Source organism: Schistocerca serialis, chromosome 3 (assembly GCF_023864345.2).
Source record: "Schistocerca serialis cubense isolate TAMUIC-IGC-003099 chromosome 3, iqSchSeri2.2, whole genome shotgun sequence".
Taxonomy (NCBI): domain Eukaryota; kingdom Metazoa; phylum Arthropoda; class Insecta; order Orthoptera; family Acrididae; genus Schistocerca; species Schistocerca serialis.
The window spans coordinates 58,281,536-58,304,492 of record NC_064640.1 but is presented as its reverse complement, the minus strand read 5'-3'; the positions used below and the strand labels follow the sequence as shown (position 1 = coordinate 58,304,492).

The 22,957-nt window shown below is 43.5% G+C and overlaps 1 protein-coding gene across 3 annotated transcripts in view; it reads left to right on the top strand.

Moving 5' to 3' along the window:
* LOC126469708 (dihydropyrimidinase-like) overlaps positions 1 to 22,957 on the top strand; it is a 202,792-nt gene that overhangs the window by 116,718 nt on the left and 63,117 nt on the right. For all 3 annotated transcript variants that reach the window (XM_050096891.1, XM_050096893.1, XM_050096890.1), the window contains exons 2-3: positions 9,125 to 9,219; positions 9,298 to 9,371. In XM_050096891.1, the coding sequence (XP_049952848.1) occupies positions 9,125 to 9,219; positions 9,298 to 9,371 (169 nt within the window). The remainder of the gene's footprint in view (positions 1 to 9,124; positions 9,220 to 9,297; positions 9,372 to 22,957) is intronic.

The window sequence follows — 22,957 nt, the reverse complement described above, 5'->3', positions numbered from 1 at the left end:
TTTCAACATTGATTTTGTTGCAGCGAGCGATATACCGCAGAATCTGCCTCGTGTTCCAGAAAAAGTGGCCGGCCGATGTGGCCGTGCGGTTCTAGGCGCTTCAGTCTGGAACCGCGTGACCGCTACGGTCGCAGGTTCGAATCCTGCCTCGGGCATAGATGTGTGTGATGTCCTTAGGTTAGTTAGGTTTAAGTAGTTCTAAGTTCTAGGGGGACTGATGACCACAGATGTTAAGTCCCATAATGCTCAGAGCCATTTGAACCAGAAAAAGTTCCAAATACTCGTCAGGTGACCACGATTTAGGTTTGGCGGTTTGCGTTAATCAGATAATGTCGGGATGATTCCTTAAAGGAGGTTCGAAAGTGGCATTCGTATCCTCCCCAATCCGAGTTTGTACTCTAATGACATCGACGTTGGCGAGAAGTTAAATTCTAACCTTCCTTCCTGCGTTTGTTTACCGTGATCATAGCATCGACTGATGTTGCAACGGTCACCGTGTAAACTGTTAAACACGTGTGCGGACACACGTAAATTTCCTTCCAATGTGTTTCATTTGTCTTCATATGGTCGTAATAATGCTGTAGTCGCCCTAGTTTTAAAAACAGTTTCCGATTGATCGGCGCATCAGGATGCTGGAGAATTAACCGTGGCGTCTGGCGGCAGATATGATAATGAAGTGAAATTCCATGAAATGAAATGCAATGAATCAAACTTTCATTGATACCCGTGTTTCCTCCTGTTACTCCCGAAAAGCACTTCCAGAAACCGTCTTGGGATTTGTGGAAGTAGCACCAGTGTCGAAACTAGTTCAATGTTGCTATTAATTGAAACAGTGGTCTAGGGGTAGAGTTTTTTACTATTAATTGAAATATCCTGGGTTCGAACCTAGCTTGAACAAAAATCAGCAGTGCAGACGAAAGCTCTTGACATCCAGTGTCCGTGTCAAAGAGGTTAGAGGAGCGGCCAAGCGCTGTAGGACAACCTCTTGCCCATGGGGTGGGAAACTGCCCCTAAAAGGCGGAAGAATCAGCAGTGATAACGGCATGAGGATGCAAAAGGCAATAATACACACAATGTGTACCCACAGGTCATGTGACATGTTTTTCAAAAAGTGTCATCATGATCTTTCCATTGGCAAACAATTTTGGATTAGTCCCCCATTCGGATCTCAAGGAAGGGATTTCCATATGGAGGTAACTATGAGAAAATGATTAAATAACCAGCGAAAGGGTAACATCCGAATCGGAGCGTGGAATGGCGGAAGTTTGAATATGGTAGGGAAACTAGAAAATCTTACAAGGGAACCTGAGGCTTAGCCTAGTTATAGTCGGAATCAGAAAAGGTAAATTTAAAGAAGGTAAGGATTTATAGTCAGGCGAATATAGGGTAACACCAACAGCAGCGGAAAATGGTATAACGGCAGTAGGATTTGTTATGAATAGGGAAGCAGGACAGATAGTGGTTACTGCGAACAGTTCAGTGATTAGGCTTGTTCTCATCAGAATCGACAGCAAACGAACGCGAACAGCAATAGTTTAAGTGTACGTGCCGACCGAGGTCATAAGCAGATGATGACGAGATCCAGAAAGTATGAGGACATTGAATGGGCAATTCAGTATGTAAAATGAGATGGTAGTCTATTAATGATGGGGGATTAGAGTTACGGGAGAATTTGGACTTCGCAGTAGGAAAGAGAAGAGAGACAAAGTGAGTTCTGGAATAAATTTCTGCTAGTAGTAGCGAATACACTGTTCAAAATCACAAGGGGAAGAGGTTTCCTTGGAAAAGACCTGGAGGTACTAGAAGATTCCAGCTGAATTAAATCATGTTCAGACAAATTCCTAAATAAGGTATTGGGTTCTAACGCGTAGCCAGGAGCAGTAACAGACTCGGATCCCAAGTTAGTGATGATGTAGAGTAGGCTGATGTGTAAGAAACTCATCAGGAAGAATCACTGTGCAAAGAAATGGGATACTCATCTGCTGAGGAATGATGAGATGCGCCTGAAGTTCTCTGAGGGCATAAATACTGTTAAATGAAAAAAAAAAAGTAGGCAATTCAGTTGAGCAGGAATGGATATCTCTAAAAAGGGTACTCACTGAAGTTGAATAGATAAACATAGGTACAAGGAAGGTAACTACGAAGAAACGTTGGCTTACAGAGGAAATACTTAAGTTGATCAACGACAGAAGTAAAAAAATCTGAGAATTTCATGTATATAGAAAGGTCACTTAGTAATGAAACAAACAGGTAGTGCAGGAAAGCCAAGACGAAATAGCTGAAGGAAAAAGCGAAGAAGTAGACAAAGAAATGGTCGGTGGAAGGACTGATACAGTATATACAAAAATAAACAGCAAACTTAGGTGAAATTAAAAGCAAGGATGTCAACATCAGGAGAGAATGGGTTGGTTCAAATGGCTCTGAGCACTTTTTGCGACTTGACTTCTGAGGTCATCAGTCGCCTAGAACTTAGAACTAATTAAACCTAACTAACCTAAGGACATCACACACATCCATGCCCGAGGCAGGATTCGAACCTGCGACCGTAGCGGTCGCTCGGTTCCAGACTGTAGCGCCTAGAACCGCACGGCCACTCCGGCCAGCAGAGAATGGGCATTACACTGTTAAACAAAGCGGCCAGCCGGAAAGAGTACATGAAGGCCTCTACGAGGAAAGTCTAATGACCTTACTGAGAAAGAAACTGGAGACGATATAGAGGACGTAAGGATCCAGTATTAGAGTCAAAGTTTAATAGAATTTTGGAAGACTTTCGATCAACTAAGAGAGTAGTGATAGATAACAATCCTCCGGAATTTCTAAAATCATTTGCGTAAGTGATCGAGCATTCAAGTTAGCGTGTAGAATCTGAGTCTGGACGAGACATACCATCAGACTTTCGGAAAAATATCATCCACACATCCCGAAGATAAGTGCGAGAATTGTCGCATAGTCAACTTAATGGCTCATGCATCCTTCTTGCCCACAAGATTGAAACGTGCAAGATTGAAAAAGAAAGTTGAGGGTCTGATAGATGACGATCAGTTCTGTTTTCGCTAAGGTAAGGACACCAGAGAGGCAGTTGGGACACTACGACTGATAATGGAAATAAAGTCTTTTTAAATAGTGTTAAATGGTGCAAGATGTTCGAATTTCTGAGAAAATGGGTGTATGCTGTAGGGAAAGGAGGATAATGTCCAATGTGTACAAGAACCAAGAGGTAACAATAAGAATGGAAGACCAAGAACGAAGTGCTCGGATTAAAAAACCGGTGTAAGAGAGGGATATGGTCTTTCGCCTCTACTATTCAGTCTATGCATCAAAGGACGAATGGCGGAAATTAAAGAAAAGTTCAAGAGTAGAATTAAAATCCATGATGAAAAGATATCAGTGATAGATAGGCTGTTGGCATTGCTATCCTTAGTGGAAAAGGAGAATTACAGGACGTATTGAATGGAATGAAGAGTCTAATGAGTTCAGAATATGGGTTGAGAGTATACCGAAGGATGACGAAAGTAATGAGGAACAGCAGAAATGTGATTACCGATGAACTTAACATCAAAATTGGGGATCACGAACCAGAGGAAATTAAGGAATTCTGCTACCTTGGAAGCAAAATAGCACACGGCGGGCGATGCAAGGGACGACATAAAGCAGATTAGCTCAGGCAGTAGGGCATCCCTGGACAGTCAGGGGAAGAAATGCAGTTCAGTACTTTCATGTTAACCACGGGAAACGTCAGAGACTGCTACATTTTTTTTTTTTTATGAAGACTCCAAAGAAATCCATAGAGATATTTGCCATGGTATAGGGAACATTACTGAATCTAATGTCTTTTTTCTGAATCAAGTAACTTCCTGCAGTTGACAGAATTGTAATTGCAGGCCTGCCATCAATAAATTTTATTTCAAAGGTCGAGGAAGGTTGTGCAAGATTGTTTTGGCAGTTTGTGACATGAAATGGGGAGCATGATGCTGTAGAAACGAAACATTTATTTCCTGGATGTTACCTACGTTTCTTGCAGTATATTTTGCCCCTGTCTGAATCTGCGGGGAAAAAGCTAAGTTACTTCTGTTGAGTTGGACAGAATAAGGGACTTTACAGCAAGATAGAGAGTAGAAACAAGATAAATTCTTAGGGAATACAGTTCATGAAATACTGGAAGAAATAGGAAGACCACAAAGGTTGAATTTGGAAAGTGATGCACAGCTTTCTTGTCACGTAGCGTTGACTATTTGCCCCGAAACTATTCTGAGAAAAATCTGTTCAGGCTGCGCTTAAAATGTTTTCGCTTAAAAAAATGCTCGTTTGCAACGGCAATGTATTTTAAAAGTTACAAACAAATTTAATCTCAGTCTGGATGAAAATCAGCTATACAATGAATTTTATGATTTCCTGAATGGATATACTGGACTTGATGAAACGGAAGCACAAGACTAGAAGCAGAGGAACAAAATTGACATCCTCTATTTCCAATTCTGTAGGTTTATATAGTACATATATTCAGTTTCTGCCAGTAACTCATTTACTGAAAGAATCTTACGTATGACGAAGAACCAGTGGTCAGAATAAAGAAATCGGATGTACATGGTCTTAGTGACAAAAGAATTATAAATAAAAGCGAACTTTTGTGACAAATTTGGAGAATTCTTCTCTTTCCGGAAAGAGAAAGCAGCAAAGGGCAGCACTAAATATACATTCAAAAATAGAAAACAGTGATCATTTACTGTTGGGCATTGTGTTAAAAGATTTTTTAAGCCTATATTTTTATCGGAACTTTGAATTGAACTTATAATACTGCCATTTTTTAAAAAAAATCATTTGATGTTTAAATAGCAAATCCATATATTTTTGTATTAAACACACAGTTTGAGCTAAATTTTGATGTGTTTAGAAATTATAGATACAGAAAATTGGTTATATTACTTATGATCTCTATTAACCTTTTCTTCATTTCGTATGATTGAGAAGTCGTCCAGCCCAAGGTTTCTTGAAAGGTGGCATCCGTAGTAGTAGCCGCCATGCTACCAGAGGGTGCTGTAGAAGGTAAAAGCTGTTGGGGAAGACAGTATCAGAAATTCGGAATACATCCAACAAATAATTGAAGACGTAGGGTGCTAGTACTTCTCTTGCATAAGAGAGAATTCACGGTAGGCCGTATCGAATCAATCAGAATACTGACTCTGAAAAAGTATGTATCTCGGGGGAGAAACTTTTGGTTGCAGTTTTTCGGCAGTGATACGAGGAAACATTAATGTTTTGAGTTAGGCTCAGAAGCTTAAAGTGAAGGCGATTCCTCCCGTTAAACCTGTGACATGCATTAAATCCTGGTACGACGTAAAATAATTTCCTTTTTCACGACATTTTCGGCTCTGTGACTGTTTTCTATTTTAGTTGAAGATGCACAGTGATAGATAACCTTCGCATTTTGCGTCACCCACCGGTAATATGATGATACATGGGAATAGGGCTGTGCCGATCAGTTAATCAGCAGCGTAGATTCACAGAGTAGAGCTGGATTCTCAATCGAAAATTCAAAACTATACCTCCACGGAGAGGAACTTCTAGTAACTAAAACAGAGGAGATATTTCAGTTTTCGTGACAGTTACATTCGGCCAAAGGAATTTCTGACAGTTTGAGATTTGTCATCGTGGCACGACATCCAACGAATATGGCGATCTCGTTGTTCACATCAATTTTGCGGCGTTTGCTTCTGCTCTGCGATACTGACACGTTCTTTAGCTGTATATATGGCTCGTTGAAAAATTGCAGTTCTCTGTTGGAAGGTACGGCACAGCATTATCCCACATAACTGACACGTCGGATTGTATTCCACTTATTACGCAAGTTTTAAATGTGGCTTATAAAATACATGAATCTAATATTTGTTGTACCGGTAACAAAGAAAAAAAACTAACGCACTTACTTCGTCCATTTTTCTTGCACAATGCACTGATTCTGAGATTTCTGTCTGTAACGTCGCCTTCTGATTGTTCCATTTTCTATTTTCCGCCGTCCAACCATCACATCGCCCATAGCTTTCTCATGAAGTGTTCTGCGCTAGTTCAAATCGTCTGCTAATGGAGACTGCTCGCATGAGTGTGCAGATGTGCTCTTTCCGCTAATGATGCCTGTTATTGGTTAGATTGGGCTGCAGTAACTCTGCCACATGTGGCACGGGTGGCGGGCAGACGCGAGTGGCAACTTTTATTTCTAAAACTCTTCCTTCCCGTTGCAGACTCACGCCGGTACTTCAACTGGCAGGGTTGTGAACGTCTTGTGCTCTTTGTAATGAAGAAGGCTGTTATTGTGGCCACACTGAGAGAAATTATTCTTTCCTATTGAGAAAAGATGGATTGGCTCAATGCATTTAGCAGTACAGTAACATTATGATGAAGATTCGTTCAAATAACTCGACTGTATATTCTTTATACATGTACACTTCGAATATTAGACGTGTTTCATGCAACTAAATTTAGATTTACTGGCATTGCGTAACTTAGAATTTGGAGATAAATTGCACAGTGTTGACTGCCAACGCGCTAGCTGTTTGCAAGCACTTGGACCTGAAACATGTCTGCTTTTGGAAGGATACTCGGCAGAATGCAGTCATGGTGGTTCATCTATATTTTGTCCGCCTATTCAGCTGACTGCTATGCAGCGGGCCTGGGTTCGATTCCCGCCTGAGTCTGAGATTTTCTTCGCCCGGGGACTGAGTGTTGGGCTATCATCATCATCATCATCATCATCATCATCATCATCATCATCGACACGCAAGTCACCCAATGTGGCGTCAGCTGTAAAGACTTCATCTCGGCGGCCGAACTTTCTCATGTGGGGACTCCTGGCCATCAGTGCCATGCGATCATTTCATCTATGCTTGGGATTTAAGCGAAAGGGCAGGAAATTTAAATGCCGTGTAGGACACATCCGGAGAAACAAAGAAGGTAATGGCTGTGTACATTCTTCTAAAATTCAAGACATACACGGTATAATTAAATGCCAGGAATCTAGATGTTCACTTCAGTAAGCAAAATGAGCATCCAAGTCACCTCATACTGGCCCCAGTTCAATAATATGAAAATGGCCATTAAATGTTTGTTGGGTGGAATATCCCATAGTTGGATTTGTCTCGAGCTTTCTTTTATTTTTGCCTCACCACCTCTCTTGAATTCTTCTTCCAGCCGATCTTCATGGTTGACTCTTCACATCAGGCACCTGTTGTCTCTAGTTAGAAACAATGGTCTCTAGGTGACATGAAAAGCTAAATCAACAATTTTTTAAAAATAAAACTACAGCCCTGTGACTGTATAGACAGTTTATTCTGTTGAACATTAGTAAATTCGACAGTGTGGCATTAGATAATGCTGCCTGCACATGTAATGACTGGTTTTGGTGATCCTTTTATGGGACAGTTACTGAATGTATGTCAGACATGCTTGTTCGATTCCTGCCAGACACTCAGTGAATATGTTCTCATCTGATCATGCTTAACGTTGTGGTGCTTGAAAATGGCCAAAGGCCAAAATTTGTTTGTTAAATAGAATAAACAGTCTGTATAGTCAAATGGCGAAACTTTCATTCAAACAGTATTGTTGCCGAATAAAATTGTTTAATTCAGACTTAAATTGCCTAAACGACATTAAATGTGCTATGCTGGGTTGTTGAATACATGTGTGCCCACACGTCTCCTTTCTGCATTAAAGTTAAGAGAGTGTGTGTGTGTGTGTGTGTGTGTGTGTGTGTGTGTGTGTGTGTGTGTGTGTTTTAGCATTGTTCATAAGAAGTGCATGTGCAATGTAGTTAGCAAGATGATATCTGGAACACAGAATCGTGTAACAGTTAACCTTTGAATCTGCACAGATAACTTGATATTGAGCTATAAGCTACGGAATCTAGTTATCGAACTGTAGTCCCATTCTGGTATGTTGTTCAGATGTACAAGGGTCATGTCAAAGGCTGTGCACTGTGTAAGGTAGAACTGAAGAAAATAATTTATTTTACAAAATATCTTTACAGGTCGTCACGAGAATCTCCATTCTTGCGTATGACTGCGTCCCAACGTTTTAGCAGCTTCTGTATTCCGTATAGGAAACCTTCGTTGTTGAGCTGTCTGATTACTCGGGTCACATCACTGGGAGCTTCGTCGGTTGTATCATAATGTTTTCCACGGGCTTGTTCCTTCAGTTTGGGGAAAAATCAGTCTGGTGGGCTCATTATGATGGTGGGTGGCGAAGTATTTCCCATCCAAATTTGTTGAGCTTTTTTCTCGCTGGTAGGGAAAAATGCGCTCTTGCATTCCCGTACAAAATGAGGACATCAGCAGCAAGCATGTCTGGCTTTCTTTGATCAATTTTAAGAGTGCAAAACATTATGCAGATACTGCTTGTAGTATGCGCCTGTTAACGACGTCCACTGGGGCACTCGGCTTTTAGCTATGACTCCATTCATGCCATGCGCAAAGATAATCACTTTCACATTTGATCCGTGGCGGCGGAATTTTTTTGTGTTTGGAGAGTCGGAACTTCTCCAGTGTGATGACTGAGACTTTAGTTCTGGGTTAAAATCTCGTATACAGGTACCATCAAATGCAACAATCCTTTTCAGAAACTGTTCTCCTTTTGCTCGATAACGTTGAAGCAATTCCGCGTTTTTTAACAATAACCTGCGAGGAGTAGTCTGTAGCAGTTGATGGCGTATTGAGTTGTCCTTGGTGCTTGCCCGACCTTCACGAAAACGTGCAGACCACCATGATACCGTGCTGCGATCCAGTTACACTATTCCTCCACACCTCTCTTAAACTGTTGTAAATTTCCGTTGGCTTCTTCCCGCGGAGGGATTCGATTTTGATGCAGACACGCCGGTCACTGCGCATAATCCGATCTGACTCTGTTTCAGCTTCCATTTTAAAAATGAATTGCTCACGACACAGCCACACGAACCACAAAACACACATACGACCGTCACGCCTAAAGTCTCTCTCACAACTGACACGATTTTGAAATCGACACACTGTAACGTCGCGCATGCGAAATTTGCAGAAATTACCCTCGTATTAAGGAGGACCATAAGTTGATATGGTTTCTTAGAGTCACGCAACTAAAACTTTTTTCTCTTTTTTTGCAGAGTGCCCAGAACAGGTTACTTATCAAGCATGGAAAGATTGTCAACGTGGATTCTGTGGTGGATGGAGATGTTTACATTGAAGATGGAGTAATAAAGTGAGTTCTATCAAATATGAAGTGTAGTGTCTAAATAAGTGTCAAAAAGTTCAAAATTTCAATGTTTGTTTTCTACAGGCAAGTTGGCAGCAATCTGATCATTCCTGGTGGTACAAGAATAATTGACGCTCGTGGAAAGTACGTGATACCTGGTAAGTGAAAAATCGCGTAGCCCTTCCTAAACAGAGATTCAGACATTTTGATTTCGTGGATATGGCTACTTATTGATGAGTAATTGTGATTTTTTTCCATTAATAATTTGGAGGCTCTATTAGAAAATTAGTAGTGTCAGCTTTTTCACCAATGAGGTGATATGCAGCATGAATACTATTGTGTGATTGGGTGGCTTAAGCGATAGCTATTTAGACTGCAGCATTTGTGGTTTGAAGCCTCATGTCATAGGTGTCCGCTGGCTGTGGAGAGCGGCAAGCAAAAATGCTGTACCCTCCACGGGACTCCCAACTCATTTGTGAGTACGTGTGTGATGAGTTCAGGGCCCAAGCCGTTACAATACTTCTTTCCTTATGGTGCAGTTTTACTCTCTGATTATGTCTTTCCTCAGGCTTTGTCTCTGATTCCCTACTGACAACCTAATTTGCTCATAGAACATAGATCATGGCTATTCCCACTTCATTCTGCACAACATATTTTGGTTAACTTACACTCAGTCCCCACATCTAGGTTTGACTTCCAACTTATTTTTTTTTTACAGAATATACAGGCCTTGTGGTGAAATTCACCCAATACCAAGCATGATAGCCTGTTGAGGTGGTTGGTCGTCAAGAACCACTATGTTGGTAGTCCCAACAAGCTGGGATTGCACTATTGATGCATGAGCTGCCACCTCTGTGCACATGGCGAGGAGTAGGTGCCTATCTATTTGGGGATTCCAGGCCAAGGAGGACTGGCCATCAAGCCATGTGATCTTTGCTCTGACTGGGTGGCACTCACAGGGGAGCCCATGTTCAGAGCAGGTGGCATCATTTCGGATATTTTGCATCATGAAATGACCAAAATTATCAGCTGGTGAATGCGAAGCTCCAGCACTCTCTTCAAACCGACAGCAAGACAGTGTACTAGTTAAAGATTCAAGGAACTTTCCCTCTTTGGCCTTACCATGGGAGGAAAACGAAACCAAGTAACATTCAGACACCTACTCCCCACAGTTCCTTGTTTGCTCGTGAATGGAGGGTCTTTCGTCTGTATTAAGCCAGTGTTGTTTGTATACAATACTGGAAACGTATTTCATGAACTCTCTTTACTTTGTAAATTACGAACTGGTGCCATCTGAATCTAAATTGCGAATTCTATCCAGTCCCGGCCGTTACTCTCGTTGGAGATATACCTATTACCATAACACCCCATAAGAACTTCAACATGATACAGCAGTTGATTTTTCACCAGATCCTAATGCTGCAAATGGATGAAGAACTATGTGAAAATGTGGAGAGGCAAGGGATCCACTTCATACATTGTGTATGTTTGTTCTAGCTTTTGAGTGGGGATTCACTTCGAGACTCCCCCATCCCCAAGGAGATCACAGCTCACATTTCTTGTGCAAGTGCTTGGCCACCACGGGCCCCCACCTCTCTTGCAGGAATCCTTCCCTTTCCGTGTTGCAAGTTTTGTATATCTACTATTCTTCCCCGCCGGCCGCAGTGGCCAAGCGGTTCTAGGCGCTTCAGTCCGGAACCGCGCGACTGCTACGGTCGCAGGTTCGAATGCTGCCTCGGGCATGGATGTGTGTGATGTCCTTAGGTTAGTTAGGTTTAAGTATTCTAAGTTCTAGGGGACTGATGACCTCAGATGTTAAGTCCCATAGTGCTCAGAGCCATTTGAACCCTCCTCCCCGCCCCACACATACTGCCTTCCCATTTGATGGTCGTCTTACTGCCAGTTGTACTTGGATTTGGTTTGTGATGTTGGACACTCATTTTCTTCCCATCTGGCATTCTACAGCTTTTCATTTTTAAGTGTATGGTCCCATTTCTTGGATTTCACCTACTATTTCTTTTCTGTTGTGCAGGACAGGTCACCCAGCATGGGGTATGTTCCCCCTTTGCATCTTTCTCTATTTGCATCCTTACTTTCTTGCAAAAGTAGTATGCCCAAAACCCAGCACGTTAACCATTCTGTTGTGTGTGGGAGAGTGGGGGAGGTGTCATCAAGTACCTGCACAGTGGTAACCTCCTGACTGTGCGGGGATCCCACTGTTGTTGCCTGAGCTGAAAACTTCTCGCACATGCCAACGAGTATGTGCCAATTGTTGCTGGGGCATGGTGAATCCAGGCAATGCTTTACTGGACAGGTAACTGTTTTTGTGTGTGGGTGGCACCTATGGGGAGAGCCCTCATTCAGTTCGGGTGACACCATGGCAAAACACTCACACATGAAGCGTGTTACACTTTCTACCACTGACAGCCGCATGGCCACAGCAGTCTCACCTGAAGGCAAGACTTATTAAACATGGAGGGATTTAGTCCCCCAAAATATTTCTTTCCCTGGCTGTGCCATGGGACGAACATAGGAATCAAGAGACAAGGGAGGAATACTCCCTCCAGTACATTTCTCTATGATCAATGAGTATTCCTTTTCGACTAAAGAGCCACTTTTCTTTGTTGAGTATTTTTTAGGACAGGTTTGTGAAGTAGGAGCGATTTCAAAAAATGAAAAATGGCTCTGTTCTGATTAAAACAGGTTTCCCTTTTGCTAACCTGTGACAAGCTGGCAGACATTCCTGTTACCATAACTCCGCATAAGTCTCAGTATGGTACGGGATATCATCTTCGATCACACTCTCCTTTTACAGATGCATGAGGAGTTGCGTGCCAGTTTGGAGCTAAAGGATGTGCATTTTGTCCACTTCCAGTGGGGACCAAAGGTCAATAGGGTTGATGCTGGAGCCTTCAATTTGGCCTTTGAAGGTGACTCTTTGCCTGAAAAGGTTACGATTATGATCTATCAATGTGATCTGAAACCATATATTCCCCTTCCCATCTGGTGCTACAAATGCACAAGATTCATGCACATGTCTTCACACTGCAATGCCAGCCCCATCTGTAGGAATTTGCACACGAATGCTCCCTGTGCCCCTCCCCCCATCTGTATCAACTGCAGGGATCACCATTCCCCCTGTTCTCTGGACTGCTTCGTCTACTGAAGAGAGAAGAATATTCAAGTATACAAGACCCTTGATCAACTCATGTATCAAGGGGTCAAAAAGAAATATGATTGTCTATATCACACTCACCTATGACGATGACACACACTATACCTATGACGACGTCATCCTCCCTAGTGACTGTACCATTGCCTTTCGTGTCTTCTATGTTGGGCCCTTGAGACTGCTTTACACCACCCGCTCCCTTGGTGATTGAGAGCTTTCGTCCTATTGCTTTCCTCACAACTTGTTTGGGGGCATAGACACACCACCTGTCACGGACGTCAGATGCCAACCACTGGTGGGAGAAACCGCACCCTGTTCCATCATCTCTTACCAGTAAGGGGTCCCTTTGGATGCTTGCTTCCCATGAATCTGCAGACCTGACCGGTGACTGAAGGTGCCACATGTTGCAGGACTTCTCATTCCTCCTCTGTCTCAGAATTTGGGGCATACAGACCCCCGCAGAAATCAAAATCATATGAGGAGGAGAACAAGATGGCCTTCAAGCAGGAGAATCTGGTGTCCTCATACCACTGGGCTCCACACATTCCGCATCTGTCTCCAATGCAGTGGAAGTGGTGGTCTCTGACCTCACCACACAGCTTGTTGATTCATAACCAATGTGTGTTAATGCTCTATGCTTATAAGTAGTGGCAGCAGGTGGCACTGAGGCATGACCTGCCTCCTTGGTCCCTTCGTGCCCCCACAGAATACTGATGGTGTGGTACTCCAGTGGTTTGTGTGTTCCCCCCCCACCTGGTTGAGCTATGAAACTCCCAAGAAATTCAGTTCCCAGCTATGTGGACTGTGGCTGTCGAGCTATTTTAAGAATTGCGCAGACATGGAAAGAGTGTCATTTGGTGACTGCACATATGTTCTACACTTGTTTTATAATGAACATGTGCAATTCTCTGACTTTGGAGGCTGTGGCTGTTCATGTGAAGATGTCTCTGTAATTTACTGCCTTAATGTGCATCTCCCTTTTGATGATGAAGTGCTCCTCAATGTCGTGTCTGCACTGTTTTTCAGCTCCCCAAATCCTTTCTAATATTGGATGACTTCAATACCCACAACCCATTGTCAATTGGAACTATGACCACTGGCTATGGTAAAGCTATCAAAACTTTGCTCTCAAAGCTCGATCTTTGCCTCTTGAATACCAGTGCACCCTCCCCCACCCCCCATTCTCTTCAGTGGGGCATATGGAGCTTATTTGGCCATTGATCTTCCCATTTGCAACTCTTGTCTCATCTCCTACCGTTGGAGTGTCAATGACAACCTGTGTAACTGTGATCATTTTCCGATCATCTTGATCCTCCCTCAATGTCACTTGTGTGTGGTGTTTCTAGATGGGCTCACAAAAAAGCTGACTGGGATGCATTCACCTATGCCATTGCCATTAGCATCCTGCCACATGGAGGTATCAATGATGCTGTCCAGAGTGCAATTGCAGCCATTCTATTGGCAGCTGACTTGGTATTTCCCTGAATGGTGGTGTGTACTCTGACCCAGGCACTGTTGCCGAACATTTTGCATTGCATTATGTTCGAACCTCTGCAGCTGAGAATTATCAGCCTGCATTTTGTACCCTGAAACAGTGGGTGGAGCAAATTAACATGCATTTCACTGCACGCCACCTGGAGCCGTATAATCCTCTGTCCAGTGAGTGAGAATTACTTAGTGCTCTATCCTTTTGCCCTGATATAGCTGCAAGACTATATTGCATCCACCTCCAAATGCTCATCCGCGGATTGCCAATGTCATGTCCATGCCATTTACAATCGTATCTGTAGCGAGTGTGAGTTCCCATGCCAGCAACAAGGAAGTGAGATTGTCCCAGTACCAAAACCAGGTAAACGCTACTGAGATGGGCAGCTATTGCCCTATTAGTCTCGTTAATGTTTGGTGCAAGCTGCACAAATGTATGGTTAGCTAGCAGCTGTGTTGGTACCTTGAATCTCGGGGTCTTTTTGCCCCATTCCAGGGTGGTTTTTGCCAAAATCATTCTACTGCTGACAGTCCATCTGCCAGGGGCTTGCTATCCAGTCAGCATTTGTCCAGCATCAACGTATTAAACACTTCTCTAGCCATTGTACTGTCCATTCACACTCAGAACTCTGTGTTGATGACCAATTGCTTAATGTGGTGGAGTCTTACTGCTTTTTGGGACTGTTCTTTGATGCCTGGTTGACGTTGCTTCACCATCTTTGCGAAATTAGACAAATGTGCTGGTCACACCATAATACTCTTCACTGCCACAGTAACACCAGCTGGGCTGCAGACCACTCTACACTCCAGCAGCTCTACAAAGCTCTGATCCTGTCCCATCTTGATGATGGGACTGTGGCATATAGCTCAGCATCACCTTCAGCATCATGGATGCTGGACCCTGTACACCATTGCAGGATCGTACTTTCAACAGGTGCCTTTTGGACCAGCCCTGTGAACAGCCTACATGCTGGGTCCTCTACCCCCACCCCTTTTCTTATGTGATGAACATTTGCTGCTCCCCTGAGCATGCAAACTACTGTGTCCTTTTCCCTGGTAGGAACCTCCACTTCACACGACAGAGACCCTAGTCTGGAATCGTGATTACAGTGTGCATACGAGGTCTTTGTTCTGAACTTCAGCTACCCCAGCGTTGCCTCTTATTAGAGAGCAATTGAATATGCCTCGATGGTGTATACCCCATCCTTGGATGGTGTATACCCCATCCTTGGATCTGTCTCGATCTATACTTTGGACTGAAAAACTGGTTTTTTCACATCCTGTTCCTGAACATCATTGATGTATTTCCACGTTTGGAAGATGGTATACACAGACAACTCTGCAATCAATAGATGAACTAATTTTGTCTACACACATGCAGGGTGTGGTGAACTATGCTCCCTGTTGAACAGATGCAGTGTATTCACTGCTGGATTTGTCATTCTAGCCCCCAGGCATGTTCGTTCTTGCAGTAGTGAGACATTCTTAATTGATAGGACTTGGAATAGTCTTCGGGCTATCAACCATTGCCACCCTCGACACATATTGGTTGTGGCTATCCAGGATCTCCCTTGTGACCTCCACCTAGCTCAATGGTTGTCAGGATCCCAGAGAATGACCATGCTGACTGGTTGGTCAAGTTGATAGCTTGTAACAAGTATTGGTTTGCCCTGGTTTCTCCGAATAAACTGCAAACAATAAATAGACTATGATCAACTGGTGGTCTTCCCATGGTCCTTCTCGCAGGTGATTTAATGTTTTGTTGGGTTTGCATTGACCACACTTGGCTGACCCACAGCCATATCCTCCAATGTGAGGATCACTCCACTGTTTGCATGTCAACCATCTGACAGTGGCTAACATTCTATAGGACTGCCTTAATTTCGCCACTTTACGATGAAACCTTGAACTTACTGACACACCACCTCTCGTGATACCAGCTGACGCCAAAGTGACTAATCTTGTTTTGCGTTTCACCCATAAAAGTAATTTCTGCTCCTCTCTGTGATGTAGGGCACATTAGTCTCTTCGGTCACATCATGGCTTGGAGATGTGCCCCATTGCCTGCTCTGACCCAGAGGATCCGTGGTTGCCCTTGCTTGATGGTCTGGTGTGGCTCCTGCGTGTCCCACGTTTGTAATTCTTATTATTTTACATCTGTCATTGGGTTACTGTCACGTTGTCATTATTTTCTTTCCTGTGATTTTATCAACTTGTTGATGTTAGTTTTCTTGTTGTAATGGAGCATGTAGATACACTGTTCAAATGCAGAGGGTAGATCTCTCATTGTATATCATTGCCCCTCTCCCACTTCCACTTGATTCTCAAATACAATCTGATTTGTTTGGATTGTCTTTTATTTTCTTATCTCTGGGGACTATTGCTGGCTTGACTCAGTCTTGAGTGACTGATGACCTCATAGTTTGGTGCTTTTAACCCCATCACCCCATCCAGCCCCTTCCAGAGGTCAACATCATGGTTTATCACTATGATAAGCTTCCTGGACCCAGAGAGACCCAGAGTGCCCCAGAGAGCTAAAACACTAAGAAGAATCGCTTCTCGGCTTTTGGCAAGATCGATGTGTAGAAGTCTATATAAAAGTATTAAATAAATATTACAAATATTTCCCAACATCCATGCTGTGCTTTTAATGCCATTGCTTTGGACGTATGTCTTCCCAGTGTAGATATGGCCTTCTTTGTGGAGGCTAGCCACCAACTTAAATGAAATTTAACCATGTGCTCTATGTTGCCTGTGTCAGTTGTGGGAACATCCACCCTCCCTGATCCCCAAAATTTGCTATCCTAACCAAGAAATGAAAAATCCAAGAACTGAAAACTGCTGGTCGCCTCTCTCCTTTTGAAGCTTGGAAAAACTGTGATACTGACTTTGGGTACTATGGCCAGGCTGTCAGTAGCACCTAGCATATTTACTTCATTGATTTCAGCCTCCAGTAAATCTGACCATGGGGCAATAGGCCCTCAACTCTTGTGATGTCTGTGGCAACCTCTTTGTGAACTACTCTCTGCACCCGTCTGAAGAAGCAGCATCCTCCAGTGGAGTCTCTTGGGAAGAGAGTTCCCTCTTGTGAACCCCTTCTCCATAAATCTAAGAGACAAGTGACCTAAAATCAGCCAGTGGCAGAAGAAACTTTGGGTTGTGGTTCGCAGGGCTGCACATAGTCGTTCCATTCCTATACCCACAGTGGATAAGCCCTCACAAGGTTTCTACCAACAAGAGTAGAGAAGAAGAAGAAGGGGAAGAAGAAGAAGAAGAAGAAATCATGGATGGGATAAGGCTCTTCCGGCGGCCATGTAGGCACCAGATTTTCGCCGTGCTGCTAGGCTTCAAACCAATGTTTGTTGATGTTGTTCCACCATCATTGGTGACAGTGATCCTGGAGCATGACCTGGCCCCCTGGCCCCACCTTGCCTAACCAAGACACCCTCTACTTGACAGTTGAATGACACTGCAGCACACTGGACTTGCATTCGGGAGGACGACGGTTCAATCCTGCATCCAGCCATCCTGATTTAGGTTTTCCATGATTTCCCTAAATCGCTTCAGGCAAATGCCGGGATGGTTCCTTTGAAAGGGCACGGCCGACTTCCTTCCCTGTCCTTCCCTAATGAGACCCATGACCTCACTGTCTGGTCTCCTGTCTCAAAACAACCCAACCCCAACACTGCAGCATATATTTCTATCACCTGCCAGAATTATGGCAACTAATTTCCACTCATTCTGCAATCTTAAACACACTCACACTTCACTGATGACCATTCTCCAGTTCTTGAGGTTACCATGCATTCTGTCTGAACTGCACTTGCTTTGAGTGAGCATCTGGAGGGGTCTGTACAATGGTTCACACAGATGTTACCTGTGTGTAGATTCTGCTCCATACCATCTTGAAAGCAATAGTGGTGTGAGTGCAAACAACCCAGGCAGTCACTATTTGTAACAACTACTTACCTTCAGTCAGGACACTTACTTACCTTGACATGACTGCCTTAATCCAGGAAATCCCCTCCACCCTTTCCTCCTCCTTTGTGATTTCAGTGTACACCATCCCCTGTGGAGGAGTACCACTTCAGCCGGTAGGGGCTTTCTGATTGACAAGCTTCTTTCCTGTCCTGACCTGTGTTTCCTCAATGACTGTACTCCTACCCACTTCAGTGCCACCCATGTCACCTTCTTGGCTGTCAACCTTATTCTCTCTTCTTACTATCTCATGGAATTGCTACAATGGTAGCTACACAATGCTCCTTGTGATAGTGACCACTTTTCAATAATCCTGTCATTGCCTGATTCATCAGTTATGTTGGGTACTTTGAAGAGCCAACTGGCAGTAGCATGCCTCTGCTGTCACTTTCACCACCTCTGACAGATTGCATTGATGAGGTTGTGTGGGAAGGAACTCCTATACAATCACCTGTGCTTATGGAACTGCTATCCCCTTTCTACAGACTCACTCTGCTGTCAGCTAGTACCATGGAAGGGCAGAGACATTGCAGCAGCTGTTCAGGATTGTTGAAGGGCTCTGCAGTGTTTAAAGCAATGGCCCACACACACACACACACACACACACACACACACACACACACACACACACACACACAATACCATCACTTTTCTGCATCTCAGCACTAAAGCTGACATGAACTGTGCATCTGAACTTTTAGCATGCCCCATTTGATATCATAGTGTGGAATAGTATGTTGGGGAGTCCTTCTGAACGTGCAGGACTATATCTGTTGGGTATTCTGAATGTGCATTTGAACATTGACCAATGAGATGGCACAATGCATGTCATTTCCGTTCAGTAAAGAGCTGAGAGTTGCCATATTGGCTTTTAGTTGAAGCCCTATGTATATGTGCCACTTCTGAGCACTAGCAAATTGAGGATCTCTCTCAAATCCATTGTTAATTGCATGATTCATTGTGATAAGAAAGTATAAGGGACAGGTTGAAGAAATCCCCTCATCCTTTACCCACACCACCGCACCAGATTAAATAATGAACATTTCATTGACTGGAAATTGCTCCAGGCTCTTGACTCATCACACAATGTGGCTCCAGGCCCTGATTAGATTCATAATCAAATGATCCAGCATCTGAATGTTACTCAAATTTTCCATCTACTCTGGGTCTTTGGCCATATTTGGCTAGACAGTGTTCTCCATTCACATTGGAAAGACAGTGTCATCCTCTCAGTCCTTAGATGAAACAAAAACCCAATAGCTATCAACAGCTACCAACCGATTAACCTCACAATGCCCTTCAAGCTGCATAAAAGTATGGTACTTGATGATTATGCTGGGTTCTCTAATTAGGGGGACAAAAGGCCCCCTAATCAATGTGGCTTTTGGGAGGGACAATCCACAGCTGACCGTCTGGTTAGGTTTGGAACAACAATCCAACAGGTGTGTTCTAAACACCATCATCTCATTTCTGTCCATTTTGACTTACATAAGGCATGCACCATCACTTGGCACCATCAAATTTTACTTACCATCCATGACTACAGATTTCAAGGCTCCCTACCAATTTTTATTGGTCAGTTTCATGCTGCTAGTTGTTTTGGGTAGTTGTTTCTCTAAATGTACCATGAGTCCTAGACAATGGCACATTGCTCTGTACCGAGTGCTTCTCTTCCTTATTAGCATTAGTGGGCTAGTGCCCTTTGTTGTACTAATGGTCAATTCCACACTCTGTGTCAGTGACTTTTGCATTTGATATAGCTTTCAATATGTTGCCTTGGCTGAATGCCAGATTCAAGGAACCATCCAAAGGGCCACCACTTGGACCCTTCCCCATGGTTTTTCTCCTGCAAAAACGTGAATCATGTCTTTCTGTTGTCATACCACAACCCATCCTTACCCAGAGCTATTCCTGTATACCCAGAGCTTGGATGTTGTGCACAGTCCATATTTTGGGGACTCCTCTTTAATATGAGGCTGATATTATTGCCCCATATTTGTCAACTAAAGACTAGCTGCATACATAAGTGTAATTCTCTGCTTCCTCATGCACACCTGTTATCTGTATTTACTGGGCACTGGTCTCGTCCCATTGGCGCTAAGATTACCAGGTTTATGGGTCAGCGGCACATTTGGCTTTGAAATTTCTTGCCCCAGTCCATCATCACAGAGTATGAATGGCCTGCGGTACCTTCTGGACAAGTCACGTAGAGTCGAAGTCTCTTTTCATAAGTCCTAATGGTGTCAACACTTTCCCACTTATTATGCAATCATCGTCATCATCATCTAAGCAATTTATAATCATGCAACTTATCAAATTCTTTTCACATACAAGGGGCATTTATCCTATGACCACCATCCTCTACTGGGATTACTAGTTATATGCACCTCGAGGCCCTTTGTTGACATCTCTGCCTAACCGTCTTAAAATGTGCTCACCATGTTTTTCTGCGGAGTCACCCTTGGTTATATCAAAGAGTCTACTGCTGCATGGCACTCCTTCTCCCATTCCTCCACCCACTCTTGTATGTCTCTGCATTTGTCATATTAGATCGACCCAAACTTTTTGTTTTATGTAAGCAGCGCCGCCCCCTCCATAGTAGTTGTGGAGCCTTACTGACCGTTGTTCGGTGTGTGTGTGTGTGTGTGTGTGTGTGTGTGTGTGTGTGTGTGTGTGTGTGTGTGTGGAGAGAGAGATCGTGGTTTTTTCCTCAGATATGAAGTCTTAAACTACCTTCGAGGTGGGGGTGGTTGTGGTTGTGGGCATCTCCTGCTACATGCTGATGCAGGGGAACCCTCAACCCTGCCTCTTTTCCATGTTGCTTCTGTGATCCCTCCTTTTCTGTGTTTTAATTGCTTTTAGGAAGGTGCCTCTTTCAGGAGTGGCACTCTGTTGACAAGTAGGTGCTATCCTCCTATTTAATACTTTGCCTATAATGGAACAAAAGGGGAGGGGGGTGACCGTGGAAGGGCCTGCTCCAATCACATGCAGAGCACCAGAACACGCCCATGTGTGGCCTTAACTGTTTCTCCCATATTGCGTTGTTGTTAATGGTCTAATTGATGTCCATTAAATTTTTAGCCTTGCACCTTTCACTGTTTTGCATCTCTTGACTAGAAGGCATTCTTTACTCTGTACCTGTCATTGCCCATAATTGGGGTGGCAGGGGTTGGATGCAGGATGAGTTTCTGTCAATATGGATGAGCCCAGGGAGATCACTTTGCTGCTCTGCCCTGTGTACCAGTCCAACCCATATTTTTTACTTCATTTTTCAGCACGGGCATCAGTATTGCGTTGAGTGCTTCGCTTTTATCATTCCTATTTTCCCCACCCAAGCACACTCGTAGTGGATGTCACTACCTCCAGATGAAAGAACCATTGAACGAGAGACTGGTGATCTCGCTGCTTAGTCCTTTACCCCCAATAAACCAACCCAACACCCTTGGTTTAGTGCCCAGACCACAAATTAGGACTGGTCTATTTCACGGACCTAAAGTTTGTCACCCCCATGACATTTTGATGTCCCTTCCTCTCACTTCTTCAGGAGTATATGTGTGCTACCATCATTTACACTGATAGTTCTAAATCCGTGGAGAGGACAGGGTTTCCTTTTGTTCCCCACTGGTCAAGAACAATATTTGTTGCCAGGAATCTGTAGTGATTTTACCTTGGAGCTGATTTCCAATAAGAGCCCTACATTTCATTAAACAGACCTGCGTCTATCATGTTTTAATTTGTAGTGACCCAATGAGAAATCTCCAGGCTAATGATAAATGTTACTCTTGCCACCCTGTCATATCTGCTGTTCACAATTTATTCTCTGATCTTAGTCATACTGCCCCTACAGTTGTCTTTCTCTCTGTCACACGTCATGTTGGTATCACAGGAAATGAACTGGCCAACTATCTGGCTACAGAAGCAATTAATAGCCCAGCATTCACTTTAATTATCTAAAGTGCAGCTTAGCAAATGCAAAGAAGGCCTTCCTTCACTTAGAGATGGGGCATAATCTGGTGGCGTAACTCAGGATTATCAAGGCGGCAACAGCTGTATATTGCCTCTCTTTCCACTCTTCCTGGAAGGAATCCACCTTCCTGTGTCACCTTCACATCTGCCATACCAGATTAATCCAGAGTTTTACCTTACATAACGCAGTACCCCACAATGTAGTTGAGGAGCCTTATAAAATATAGCTCGCACCTTGGTGGAATTCCCCATCCTTGTGGCTCTCCATGCTGTGGTGGTCTTCCAGATTGTTTGCCTCCAATATTGACAGACAATGTACAGACAGTCGAGTGGATGCTTTCTATTCTCCAAGAATGTTGTTTTAAGTCTGACATATAATATTTTAAACCATTTTTGGATTGGCGGCAGAGTGGTCGGTGTTGGAGCATCTTCCACTGCGTGCTGGGTGTGGGACCTTCAGCCCTACCTTCTCTACCAGCTCTCTTGGTCGTGCTTCTTATTCTGTTATTTAGTTGCTTTCAGATGCAGTTAGACCATTTTTGTGCTGCACCTTATTTTACATTTGAGGAGTAACACTCCGATGAAAGCAAGATCTTAAGGATTCCTTATCCTTGATACTAATTGATGATAAAAGAACAGCTTAACTAGCTTTTATGGCTCCTCAGAGACAGTGGGTGCTGTTCCCATCTTTTAACACTTTGACTACAACAGATAAGGTCTAGGATGGCTGCGAGAGGAACAGCCCACATCACACACACAGTTGGAGGGTACACCTAACTGGCTCACCCATATTCTGACTAATTTCTTTCAGCTTATTTTATTATTGTCAATCTAACCGATGTTCATTATGTTTCTAGTCTTATCCATTTTGCTACTATGAATCTCCCATCTTGAAGACGTTCTTTACTCTGAATTGTGTTAGCATGTTAAGAGGCTAGTGGGGGGGCAGATGCAGATGCAGGTGAGGTTTCTCAATCCGCACATGATCCCTGGTGGAGCCCTTGTCAACTCCGACACACATAGCAGACCATTTCATATACCGGGTGATCAAAAAGTCAGTATAAATTTGAAAACTGAATAAATCACGGAATAATGTAGATAGAGAGGTACAAATTGACACACATGCTTGGAATGACATGGGTT